This window comes from Orycteropus afer, unplaced genomic scaffold, assembly GCF_000298275.1.
Source record: "Orycteropus afer afer isolate SDZICR_OR568_19922 unplaced genomic scaffold, OryAfe1.0 scaffold00739, whole genome shotgun sequence".
NCBI lineage: Eukaryota > Metazoa > Chordata > Mammalia > Tubulidentata > Orycteropodidae > Orycteropus > Orycteropus afer.
In genome coordinates, this window is record NW_006922326.1 from 501,978 (window position 1) to 516,259 (window position 14,282).

At 41.6% G+C, this 14,282-nt stretch overlaps 1 protein-coding gene across 1 annotated transcript in view; it reads right to left on the reverse strand.

Moving 5' to 3' along the window:
• Nucleotides 1-286: 286 nt before the first annotated feature.
• APOO (apolipoprotein O) overlaps nucleotides 287-14,282 on the reverse strand; it is a 91,225-nt gene continuing 77,229 nt past the window's right edge. The window contains exons 8-9 of the mRNA XM_042783207.1: nucleotides 4,347-4,424; nucleotides 287-322 (exon numbers count right to left, since the gene is read on the reverse strand). Of these exons, the coding sequence (XP_042639141.1) occupies nucleotides 287-322; nucleotides 4,347-4,424 (114 nt within the window). The remainder of the gene's footprint in view (nucleotides 323-4,346; nucleotides 4,425-14,282) is intronic.

Consider the following 14,282-nt stretch of genomic DNA (forward strand, 5'->3'; position numbering starts at 1 on the left):
TCATAGCGACCCCTCCTTGGGTTTCCGGGGCAGTATCACTACGGAAGTAGGATTGCCCAACCTTCCTTCCAAGGAGTGGCTGGTGGGTTTGAACCGCCAGCCTTCTGGTGAGCAGGCAAATGTCTTAACCACTATGCTACCAGAGCTCCCAGGCCATAAACATAATGCTAAAGAAATAAAACAAGTTGCAAAATAATACACATACTATTAAGACTTCATTTATGTAACATTTATATATTTATATTTTGCACATTTATTTATATTATACAGGCAAAAATATACACGTTCAATCACAGTGTTTTAAACTATACACGTACGTAAACTAAAAAGAAAAGTTTAAAGAAAATCAAGGGAATGAAAAATACGAAAGTCCAGAGAATAGTTCCCTCAGGGGGAATGGAAGGACACATGGAGAACTTTGAAAGCACTGGTCATTTCCTGTTTTTGAAGGTGGATGGTTGATAAATGTATGCTCATTATATTGTTGGATTTTAAACTATATGCCCATGTTACATGTTCTTCCCCCCCAAAAAAAACCTTAGGTAGTACAATCTGTTGACAATATTTCTGGACACACCTATCTTCTCTTCACCATTCTAATGAAGAGTTCATTTTGGCTGAAGCAGATAAATTGCTCTTAAGTGACCAATGATGATGACAGAAATGAACAAACATCTTGTCCAAACATTTCTAGAAGAAGACTCAGTGCAAATATTTAGAATTCCCAGAAGGGAGAAGGGAGGCGGCAGACCAGCAAAATGCCAGAGGTTTGTTTAGGGTCCTTGAGAGTAATATAGGCCCATGAAAAAGAATATAATTGAGAACTGAGACACTGTTCACACCATTTAAATTTTCAGGCCTTGCTGTAAGCACAATGTCCACAAATATCTTTAACTATTTACAACCAAAAAGGAGCTCTGGTGGTACAGTGGTTAAAGCATTAGGTTGCTAATCAAAAGGTTGGCGGTTTGAACCCACCAGCCACTCCGCAGGAGAAAGATGACACAGTCTGCATCCATAAAGATTTATAGCCTTGGAAACTCTATGGGGCAGTTCTAGCTCTGTCCCATACTCACTGCTGTCGAGTTGGATCTGGCTCATAGTGGCCCCTCCTTGGGTTTCCAAGGCAATATCACTACAGAAGTAGATTGCCCAACCTTCCTTCCGAGGAACGGCTGGTGGGTTTGAACTGCCAGCCTTCTGGTTAGTAGTCAAATGCCTTAGGCACTACGCCACCAGAGCTCCCCTCTGTCCCATAGGGTTGTTATAAGTCAAAATTAACTCGAAGGTTGTAGGTTTGGGTTTTGGGTTTATTTACAACCAAGGTATGTCTACTTTTGTTACATCATTAAAGTACAAAAAATTATGGATTAGATTATACCTAATCCAGTCTGGTAACTAAAGCCTGACTTGCAAATCAATTTCTAAACAAGCTAGCAATCAATAAAATCTTCATGAAGCACTGCCAGCTCCCTTCAAAGAGACAGGCTCTCTTCTTCATCCAAAAATCTTAATTTTTCCTGTCTTTCTGATGGCACTAAGCATGTTTTGCACATTTCTCATCTCCCTCACTAGGCTGTGAATTATTTTATATGTCATGAATAAAATATACTTAGCTCCAAGGCCCCAAAAGATTACTGTTACTTCTGGTGGTGTAGTGCCTAAGGCATCTGACCGCTAACCAGAAGGCTGGTGGTTCAAACCTACCAGCCACTCCTCGTAAGGAAGATGGGGCAATCTACTTCAGTAGTGATACTGCCCTGGAAACCCAAGGAGGGCTCGCTATGAGTCGGATCCAACTCGACAGCAATGAGTTTGATTTTTTGGTTTTCTGCTATTTTGTATTTAAAACTGATGCTAAATGTTTAAAGGCAGTTCCAGGGTCACTAAGGAGATCCATTCCTGAGTGTATCTTTTGTTGGAAGAGTGCACACAATTCTTATTTACGCTTACTTCAGTGCGGGAAGGGAGCTCTGGTTGCGCTGTGGTTAAAGTATGAGGCTGCTAACCAAAAGGTAGGAGCTCTGGTAGCGTAGAGTATGAGACTGCTAACCAGAGGGCTGGCAGTTCAAACCTACCAGCCACTCCTTGGAAGGAAGGTTGGGCAATGTACTTCCATAATGATACTGCCTCGGAAACCCAAGGAGGGGTTGCTATGAGTTGGGTCTGACTCGATGACACATAACAACAACAACAACAACAACAACAACAAGGCTGGCAGTTCAAATCTACCAGCCGCTCCATGGAAGAAAGATGAGGTGGTCTGCTTCCATAAGATTTTACAGCCTTGGGAACCCTATGTGGCAGTTCTATTCTGTCCTACAGAGTTGCTATGAGTCAGAATCAACCCAATGGCAGTTGACTTGGTTTTGGTTTTAGTGCAAGAAAAACCATACTGGTGGCGCAGTGGTTAAAGCACTCAGCTGCCAACCCAAAGGTTACAATTCGACCCCAACAGCTGCTCCAACAGGAGAAAGATGTGGCAGTCTCTTCCCGTGAGGATTTACAGCCTTGGAAGCCCTATGGAGCAGCTGCACTCTGTCCCATAGCGCTGGAATCAACTCTTGCCAGCAGTGGGTGGTTTAGTGCAAGAAAAGGCTCAATGCTTTTTTTTAATGATTTCAAAGCTGCACTTGCAGCAAGTGAAGGTGATTATGATGAAGAAATCTGTTGCGAGTAGACATTGGTTCAATTGTTTCAAAGTGAGGACAAATTTACATAACATTAAAGGAGGGTTCCCTAATTTGGACATTCAGAACCCAGGGACCTCCTGTAGTCAGTATCTATTATCTTCTATTGAGAACAGAAAGCTGTCAGGAAAACTATGTTCTGAGCATACACAAATAGAAGAACACTTTGTATTCTTAGTAACTCCAAAGAGGGCAAGGGCATAGAAGACTAGACAAAGAAAGGTCAACCAACTTTGAGCTAATTAGAAATCTTTACCACCCTACTCCCAAAAGATTCACATGTTAAGTTTGAGTAGTTTTAATATCTAACGATTCCAAATTACCACAAAATGCTGGTCTCTTTAATTTGTATTCCTACCACAGTCTATTTGATTCTGCACTGGAATGAATTCTCAGAGCTGTTATAGAAAGCTGTTTTCAAGCCAGACACTTCCCTGGTATTCCTCTGTGGCTTTGGTGAGCATCTGTCTCTGGTCACACCACGGTGAGCACTCAGAATGGAGGCTGACCTAGTGTCACTTTCCACGTTTCTTTCTAGGGCAGTGTATAGTTTTCCTGACATTTATTTCCTTTCCCACATAACATTTGGTGTGGACTTGTTAAGGAATTTTTTAAACAGGAAAGAAAGCTTCCAAAGAAAATGTCAGAGAAATGAAAACAAAATTTATGAGTATTTATTCTTTAAAAGGGATTGCCAAAGGACACTTGATACTGCTATAGAACTTCCTACTCAAGAGCCAGTTTAAACAGGCTTGACAGACTAATTTTTTTAGAAACCACCCATACAAAAATTAGTCTTAAGATCTCCTTGGAAGATTATTTATGTAAACAATAAGGAAGATCTATGATTTATTCTATAATGGTACTTCCAAATTTCACTGTAAAATTCTTGATTCTAATTTTAAGATAGTTACTTATATATATTTTTAAAGTGTGTTTTCATTTGAAATAATTTGAAGTCAAAATGAACTTCCTTCAATCTACAATGTAAAAAGTATCTGTTAATATAAGACATCAAATTCTTCCACAGTTGGCTGTGTACCCTCTGAGTGCCCAGAGGAGACATGATATGCTTTGTTCTGTACTCATTATTCCTTATTAAGGAAGGGGAGAATGTTCTAGCAAATGCTGGGAACATTTTAATCAGCTACATGGCTGCTAAAAGAGATGAAAGATGACATTCCCTTACAATTACACAACCTCCCTCTCTCTGCTGCTCATCACACCAGACAGCACATAGAAGGTGGCCTGTGGCTTGTGGCTAGCCCCCGACACACCATGACTCATGCCCGTAGCTGGGCCAAGAAGGCTAGGGGATGCACACACACAGCACTACTGAAGAAAGAACTGAGCTATGACAAACAGAAGGGGGCTCAACTATTTGTCTTTGACCTGGAAGCACAGTACACTTTTCCTTTGAATGTAATTTTTCTAAAACTACATTTTGAACATATTATAAATGCAGTAGAGAAGAAATTATGGTTGAAGGCTGCAGGGGAATGCATTTGGTGATCACTTATTCAATCCTGCTGATAATAATCAAATGCTCAAGTTCCACCACTATTGCTAAATAACAGAGTTAGCAAGTATTGTATAAAACCCTAGAGAAACCACACATTTAAATCAAAGGGAAGATAAAAAAAAGATGCTTCTCACCTTTTGAAAGTTCTTCCACAAATCTTCTATGACTATGTATCCTCTCAAACCCCAGTCATATAATATTTCCCCGGTGACCTTGAAACAAAATATAAAAGATCAATTGCTAATAGATGGGTGGTAAGGAAGATAATTTTCTGTTTTCTTTTTTCAGAAAATCTGTATTTTTATGAAATAAAATGTGTATAAATTATTGAATGGAAAACTAATTTGCTCAGTAAACTTATACCCAAAGCACAATTTAAAAAAAAAACAAACAGGAAAAGAACAAACAAACAAAAAAAAACCCCAAAAGTTGTATTTAAACATATAACTACTGCAGTAAGTCTTGGGACATACACATTAAGCCTGTGCAACATAAGCAAACTGAAAGATAGTAAGAACGATAGAATAAGTAGGAAAATAGCCTGGTTGTTTGTAGTTATATTTTAAAATAATTTACTATAAATTACAGGTCTATATACCAAATTTTCAAATTTTCAATTAAAAAAAAAGTACACCATTGCTGATGGAGAAAAATCAGATAGAGAAGACTTCTATCTCTCACATCCAATAGGCTATCTTACACATAATAGTCAGTCAATTCACATTTGGTAAGGTGAAAATCAAACACTGATATTAGGGGCTTAAATGAAAAACAGATGACCCCAATGAATATGCTCCTTATTCTCCCAGGCTCCCCAAAACAGAAAGTCTTCCAGTTCCTAAAGGAATATGGAAGGTAACTTACTGCAGAGCTCTTTCTGTAACAGCCTAAGAGACAGGACCCAGGGTTAGGGAATATTGCCAGGTCAGGAAGCTTATTACCATAAGATATGCTAGCCCACCTTCAATTAGCTGGCTTTAATTGTTGGAAACTTCAAAAAAGAAATTTAAAATATTGAACTAAAAAAAAAAATGCATCCTGATAATTCACATCCATTGGTCATACTTCACATTACTGTTCATGTCATTGTTAGCTGTCAAGTGGTCCCTGACTCAGGATGACTTCATGCATAATAGAACAATATGCTGCCAGTCCTATGCCACCCTCATGATTGGCTGCCATCAGACCATTGTGATCCATAGGGTTTTCATTCATTCACTGAGTTTTGGAAGTAGATCGCCAGGTCTTTCTTCCTAGTCTGTCTTGATCTGGAAGCTCTGCTGAAACCTGTTCAACATCGCAGCAACACACATGCCTCCGCTGACTGCACACAAAGTACACGGGCTGGGAATCAAACCTGGGTCTCCCGCATGGAAGGTGAGACTTCCACCACGGAACCATAGCCGCTCTCTTACCATATAACAGTACTTCACATTTTACAAGCAGTTATTACTCTCTTCCTAATTTTTATAATTTATCTTTGCATAGCATTTTAGTTTACAAAGCATCTTCACATAAACTATCTCTACTCTGTAGAAAAACTCTGAGAGGTAAGTAGGCAAAAACTATAAGGAAACATTCAGAGGCCAAGTAACTTGTCTAAGGTCATACTGCCTGGTAAGTCTAGTGGTCTTTGCTATATGTTGATTTCTTACAACATATATTCTTCTCGTTGTTCCAACTTTCTTAAAATGGAATATGGTATGAATCTCAGACCCATGAACAGACATAGTGAGCATTTACCACTTACGTAACACTGTTCTTGGTGTTTTACATTACTGACAGGAAAAGAACATTCTCCATTAATCTCAGGGTTTTCTTACAATACTTTTAACTAAACACTACTGAACAGAAAACAGAACATAAGCAATTAAGTGGCTTGTCCAAGGTTAGAGTTTTTATTAAAAAAAAAAACAAAACTGAAGCTGTGAAGTAGGAACTAAATGACACTTAAAACAATATTAGGAGCTCTGGTAGCGTAGTGCCTAAGGCACTGACTGCTAACCAGAAGGCTGGCCGTTCAAACCCCCCAGCCACTCCTCGAAAGGAAGGTTGGGTAATCTACTTCTGTAGTGATACTGCCTTGGAAACCCAAGGAGGGGTCATTATGAGTCAGGTCCGACTCGATGGCACGTAACAACAACAACAAAACAATATTGGAGAATCTCTTTAAATCACTGATGTTCTCTCTCTCGTTAAAATAAAGCCAACTGTTTTGTTCTTATTCTACGTACAAAATAAAAAACAAAACTTCCCACTGACTTTAAAAACAAGAAAGAATGCAACTCAGATTCACATTGTGGTTGTGAATACAAAAGATCTTTTGCAGCATATGCTGTGGCTGTTGTTGTTGTTGTTATGTGCCATCGAGTCGAACCCAACTCATAGCGACCCCTCCTTGGGTTTCCGAGACAGTATCAATACGGAAGTAGATTGCCCAACCTTCCTTCCGAGGAGTGGCTGGTGGGTTTGAACCGCCAGCCTTCTGGTTAGCAGTCAAGTGCCTTAGGAACTACACCACCAGAGCTCCTATATGCTGTGGCATACAAGGTAAAACACAACCCCATACTGAGGCAGCCACTTGTTTTTCTAAACTGGCAGCCAAGCCCACCATCTTCACCCCATCCATTTACTGCTGAAACCCTAACAGGCTGACATGATGCTTAACTATTTATATTATCCAGGACAAACAGTCTCTTTATTCACTGTTCCTGACCTGGGGCTGGAGCAAGAAGGGAACATTAACTGCCTGCGCCTCTAGCACTGTTACCAACAACATCAAACTCATGCTGGTAAGGTCTTACTGGCATTGGACCCCAAAGCCATTAACTCCCCACAGCTGGGGCCACTGGCTTCCTACCTACAATTGCAGCCTGACCCAAGCATATGGACTCAATCTGGTCACAAGGAATTCAGGGAAACCAGTATCAGGCCAGTCTGGCTCAGAGTCTTCAGAGCCCAATGCTGGTGGCTGTACTGCTGTGTCCTCCAGGTGATATGCTAGTTCTGGCAATTAGGTCTTTGTCTCTATAAGCTGCCCCCCCCCAAAAAAAACTAAACCCACTGCTATTGAGTCGATTCCAACTCACAGCAACCCCCATTAGGTTTCCGAGGGGCTAAATTTTTACGAAAGTAGATTGTGCTGTCTTCCTTCTGTGGAGTGGCTGGTGGGTTTGAACCACCAACCTTCTGGTTAGCGGTCAAGTGCCATAGGCACTGTACCACCAGAATGCCTTAAGTTGCCTAGAGCCTCAAAACCTAGGCCCACCTTGCTATTGGCAGTTTTCTAAGGGACTGTCTATGTCTTAAATCCCACTAACTGTCAGACACCATCTCTTCAAACATCGTGGGCATCAATATTATCTGGAGGGATTACCTGCCTTTACCCTTCAGTAAGTTCTAGGACATGGTCTGAGAATGTGCATTTCTAACAAGTTCCCAGGTGATACTGATCCTGCTAGCCCAGGATCACACTTGGAGAACCACTGGTCTGGCTTTATTGTTTTCTATCTACTTGCCAAAATACCACCAGTAACCTCCTAAGGAACGCTGTCTCAATGTGGTGGGGAAGAACCAGCCAGAGGTTAAGATGAAAACCAGAAGAAAAGCAGCAATAAGACCAAGGGAGGAGATTAATAGTCAACTGTGCCAAGGGCTGCAGACACAGTGAAGGCTATAAGGATGAAGGGTTGTCACCTGAAATCAGCCAAGGTAACCATAGCAGCAACACTTTCAGTACAGTAGTTGCAGTTGTTGTTGTTGTTGTTATTTGCCGTCGAGTCGGCCCCAACTCATAGCGACCCCTCCTTGGGTTTCCGACGCAGTATCACTACGGAAGTAGTGCAGTGAGTTATTTAGTATGGCCCTTCTACCCAAAGACTTTGCAACTCCCACCAAATGACTGGGTGGGACTATGCAAATAAGGTGCATGGAACTCTAACAAGAGGACTGGTCAGTTTTGCCATTCTTAGGTTTAAAATGAACCATCCCAGAGGCAGAACGGGGGACCTCACAACCATCAAGAAAGAACACTCAGGAGTAGAGTGTGTCCTTTGGATCTGGGGTCCCTGCTCTGGGAGCCTCCTAGTCCCAGGAGACAGAGAGAGAGCTATAACACTAGAGAGGCAGAAAGAAATGGCAGGAACAGAACCAAGAAACTGGCAAGAGATGGCATAGTGAGCTGCCTGGCTCATGGAACAACAAAGCTGACTGCCTTCAGGCGGAAGGCTTGCTGGTAGAGTGGGGTGCCTCCAGGCCCTTGTCAGTGGAACTAGGCTTGCCAATCCTCAGAGGCAGAGCTGAGTGCCTTTGGGTCAAGGCTTACTGGTAGAGTGGAATGTCTCTGTACACTTATCAGTGGAGCTAAAGAGCTTTGTGACTCTTGCCTGAACAGGGCAGAGGCTGCAGGTCCAGTAGGTCAAGGGCCAGAGAGAAGTGTACCTACAAGCATGGCTGAGAATAAACTGTCCTAACCAAAGAACTGAGTCATTTCTGATCCTGAATTGTAACCTGTTACTTCTCTATATTGTGAGTTCTGTATAACCACTGTAACGAATTATCAAACCCACCAGAGGAGGAGAAAGTGCCAAAGGAGGGATGTTTGGTGTCAACACTGGTAAAAACATTGGAGAGAGAAGGTATGTGCACTGCAGTGAATTGCTTAATATGGCCCTTCTAGCCACTGTCCTCCATTTTATGATGTATTGTAAATCCTAGACTCTATGCCTGTTTAGGAGTTCTGGTGGCATAGTGCCTAAGGCATTTGACTGCTAACCATAAAGCTGGCAGTTCAAACCCACCAGCCACTTCTCGGAAGGAAGGTTGGACAATCTACTTCTGCAGTGATACCACCTCCCAAACCCAAGGAGGGGTTGCTACCCGACTCCAGGGCAGTGGTTGCATTTTTTATGCCTGTGTAGGGTGGGATGCATCTTGAATCCCGCCTTGCTGGAGGGCATGACTCAAGTCACCACCATTTTTGTGATGTACTGTAAATCCTATTCTCTATGCCTGTTTCCTTTCAAGGGGTGGCTGGTGGGTTTGAACCTCCAGGCTTCTGGATAGCAGTCAGAGATACTGCCTCAGAAACCCAAGGAGGGGTTGCTATTAGTCAGAAACAACTCCAGGGCAGTGAGTTTGGTTTTTTGCTTTATGCCTGTTTAGGGTGGGATATATCTTGAGTCTTGCCTTGCTGGAGGGTGTGACTCCAGATACCACCCTTAGCTTCCTTGAGGGTATTTACAGGAATGTTCTGGGAAAGTTCACTCACTTGTTCTGGTTCTGCCTTTGGTTTGTCATCATCTCACCTTAGACTTGAGACAGCAGCCGTCATCTGACCTGCTGGTTTGGATTCACCAAGCCCTGCAACCATGTGAGTTGGGAGAGTCCTCCAGACCTACCCACAGACCTGGGACTTGCCAGCCTGACAGCCTCCACCACCATCACATGAACCGTTTCCTTGGGAGTCTGTGAGTTCTGTGAGCATTACAGAACTATGGAACTATGGAACCCTAAGACAGGAAGGATATTATTGAGGGGAGGAGGAGGAGTTGATGTCAGAGATGACAGAATGGCATGGCAGTTTGGAAAAGCTGGACATCTGGGACATCTTTGACCTCTGCCTTATAGGGACCAACCTTGTGCTCATTTTTCTAAAAGAAATTATTTGAGCAATATATCTGAGCTCTGTCCCATAGGAATCAGCCTTGGACCTGTTGATGCTGATAATGATCTTCCCCCCCCCCCACGTGATACTAAAACCCAAAAACCAAACCCACTGTTATCAAGTCAATTCTGACTTACAGTGACTCTATACCAACCCTTGTGAACTCAGAGGAGGTCAAACAACTACACCACATTTTTACAGTAGTAGACATTATAGCGTGTACCTAGCTGGAGAGAAAAGGAGATGAGCAAGTCAAGATGCTGAATAGAAGTATGTCCCCCAAAAGAAGGCAAAAGAGAAGGCCAAAAGCTTGAGGGGAGCCAGGATCGAGACAAGGACTTTTTGGAATAGGGTGGCTTGAGAAAGTTTGTAGGTTAAGAGGGAAGAGATGATGCAATGATAAAATATTGAAGATGCAAAAGAGTGATGGTACTTGTTGAAACTTCTACCCTGAAAGAGGTAGAAGAACAGAATGATTGTCAGGGAAAAAAAGATGACCTTAGAGAAGCCACTCTGGGAGGCAGAGGGAAAGAAGGACAATACGTTACAGAAACAACTTTAAGGGTAAAATGATTTTTCTTTAAAGTAAACAAGAGTTTAGATTTCCTAGAGGATAGTAATATTATTTTCCTTTGGTATTAATTGTAACTTTTTGACAAATGTTAATGGCACCCCCATGGTGAGAATACAATCTCCTCAACAGATTACTTGCTGCAAATTAACAAACTCCATCTATGTCACTGCATTTATTATATCTAGTTATTTCTAAGGAGCTCTGGTAGCATAGTGGCTAAGACACTTGCCTGCTCACCAGACGGCTGGTGGTTCAAACCCACCAGCCACTCCTCGGAAGGAAGGTTGGGCAATCCTACTTCCGTAGTGATACTGCCTCGGAAACCCAAGGAGGGATCGCTATGAGTCGGGGCCGACTCAACGGCACATAACAACAACAACAGTTATTTCTAGTAATTTATTTAAAAACATACTTTATATTTCTAATTCATCCATTATAACTGAACATATCCTCACTGAAATTAATTAACATGCATTGTTAATCACAAGTCATTTAAGTGTGTTCTTGAAAGGGGAGATTACATTGTTTGAAAGCAGAGTATACCAGGGCAATGATGACGGTGGATGTTGAGAACAAAGGACAGAAATACCAGGAAAGGATGAAAACATTTCTAAAAGCTTTCTTTTCATTTTGTATACCTAAGAATGTTTAGCATTAAATTCCAAAACCAGCAAAGCTCATTTTTAAAAGAAGAGTTATATAAACATGTGAGAAATACTACTCTTTTCTACTGTCATTCTTTAATTCAATTTTATTGAAAAAACAATAAAAATCACATGCTTAAAAAGACTATGGAAAAGCTTTCTGCTACTAGACTCAGTAAACTATAGAAAATAAAAGTAAATAACCAAGCTTTTAAGAGGTAGTAAATCATCTCAAAGTTTTTATTTTGTTCCTTAAAAGAAATAAAGGACTCTCCTCAGAGAGACTAAAAATATTTCAGGAAACCTGTACAATTTCAATTTATGACATGACTAGAGCCACCAGACCTTTCTACTTTATAACATCCCCTAGACCAGAGACTAATAAAAATAAAACTCTGCCTTTTGGAAAGAAAATTCAGAGAAACAAAAGAACTACATGTCCAATATTGTTCTAAAAGAAGATTAAAAAGTCAAATGGAGAATACCAAAAAGAAACTGTGAAAGTTAAACTAAAAACTGTCATGAGAGGCAAGCCAAGAAAAATATCCATAGGATTAATACAGGGGGGCATTGACTCACTCAGCCCATTTTAATTCAGCACTGGTTATGGGCCCAGCATGGTGCTTGGTATTAGGCACACACCAATAAGCAAAAGGCAAGAGTCTTTGGCCTCATGGAGCTCACACACTAGTGGAGGAGGCTGCCAGTGATCACATAACAAGTGTGTAACTGCAACCTGGTAATGGGGTGCCCAGATGGATGAAAACAGGGTATTTGGGAAGCCCTCTCAGGGGATGGCGTCAGGCCTCAGGCAGTCACCTGCCACACCCAAGGCTCGCAGTTCAAACCCACCAGCTGCTCCCTGCTACGTAGCTGGGCCATCTCTTTTCGGGAGCTCTGGTAGCGTAGTGCCTAAGGCACCTGACTGCTAACCAGAAGGCTGGCAGTTCAAACCCACCAGCCACTCCTTGGAAGGAAGATTGGGCAATCTATTTCTGTAGTGATACTGCCTCGGCAACCCAAGGAGGGGTCGCTACGAGTCAGGTCCGACTCCATGGCACATAACAACAACAAAAACTCAGTGGAAGTGCCATAGAAGCTGAGGCCTGAGGTTAAGAAAGGAGCGGCCATGTACAGACACCAAGTTTATTAGTGGGTACCAGGGGTGGAAATGGGGGTGAGGTTATTGCTTATAGAGCACTGAGTGTTGGTTTATGGTGATGAAAAAATCGTATTAAAAGTAGGGTTGCACACCCAGTTAATATAATTGCTGTTGATAAGCTGTACACCTGTAAAAAGTTGAACTGGCAAAAGCTGTATGATATATTTACAATGACAAAAAAAAAAAAGGAGCTGCTATAAGTTCCTTATGTACAGCCAAACACCTCATGGGATTTGGTGGTTTATGGTCATGGTTACAGGGGATCCCAATTAATTGGACTAATAACATGTTTAATGCTTCTGTTCTACCTCCTAGTTTACTGTGCAGTGCTTAGGGTCTTAAAATATCACCTGCATGAATTCAACAAAACACTCAAGGAAGAGATGACACCAATTCCACTCAAACTACTCCAGAACACAGAAAAGGACAGAATACTACTGAATGCATTTTATGAAGCAAGCATAACCCTGATACCAAAACCAGGCAAAGACACCACTAGAAACAAACACTACAGACAAACATCTACTGTGAATATAGATGCAAAAATCTTCAACAAAATCCTAGTAAATAGACTCAAACAATGTGTCAAAAATATATATTATGACCAAGTAGGATTCATGTTGTTGTTGTTGTTATGTGCCGTCGAGTCGGACCCAACTCATAGCGACCCCTTCTTGGGTTTCCAAGGCAGTATCACTACGGAAGTAGGATTGCCCAACCTTCCTTCCGAGGAGTGGCTGGTGGGTTTGAACCGCCAGCCTTCTGGTTAGCAGTCAAGTGCCTTAGCCACTATGCTACCAGAGCTCCCAAGTAGGATTCACAGAGGAATGCAAAGATGGTTCAACATTAGGAAAAAAATCAACATAATCCACCACATAAATAAAACAAGAGAAAAGAACAACATGATCATATCAATCGATGCAGAAAGGACATTTTGACAAAATCCAACACCCAAAATAGGAATAGAAAGGAAATTCCTCATTACAGGCATATAAACAAAACTGATAGTCAATATTATTCTCAATGGACAGAGACTGAAAACATTCTGTTTATGAATGGGAACACCACAAGGATGCCCATTATCACCACTCCTATTTAATTGTTATTATTTCTTCTTAGGTTCCGTTGAGTCATCTCCGACTAATAGCAACCTTATGTACAGCAAAACAAAAAACTGCCTGGTCCTGTGCCAGCCCCACGATCCTTGCTATACCTGAGTCCATCGTTGCAGCCACTGTGTCAATCCACCTCGTTGAGGGCCTTCCCTTTTTTTGTTGACCCTCCACTATACCAAGCATGATATCCTTCTCCAGAGAACAGTCCCTTCTGATAACATGACCAAAGTAGGTGAGATGAAGTCTAGCCATTCTCATCTCCAAGGAATATTCAGGCTGCACTTCTTCCAGCACAAATTTGTTAGTTCTTTTAGCAGTGCATGGTACGTTTATTATTCTTTGCCAACACCACAACTCAAAAGCATCGACTCTTCTTCAGTCTTCTTATTCATTGTCTAGTTCTCATATGCATATGAGGGGACTGCAAATACCATGGCTTGGGTTAGGCACACCTTAGTCTTCAAGGAGACATCTTTGCTTTTCAGCACTTGAAAGAGGTCCTTTGCAGCCTATCTGCCCAATGCTATACATTATCTGATGTCTTGACTGCTGCTTCCATTGGTGTTGACTGTAGAACCAGGTAATATGAAGTCTTTGACAACTTCAATCTTTTTTCCATTTATCGTGATGCTGCTTATAGGTCCAGTTGTGAGGAGTTTTGTTTTCTTTTATTGAGGTGTAATCCATACTGCAGACTGCAGTCTTCAATCTTCACCAGAAAGTGCTTCAAGTCATCCTCACTTTCAGCAAGCAAAGTTGTATCATCAGCATATCGCAGGTTGTTAATGAGTCTTTCTTCAATCTTGATGCCACACTCTTCTTCATATAGTCCAGCTTCTTGGATTATTTGCTCAGCATAGCACAGTGCCTAAGGCACCTGACTGCTAACCAGAAGGCTGGCGGTTCAAAC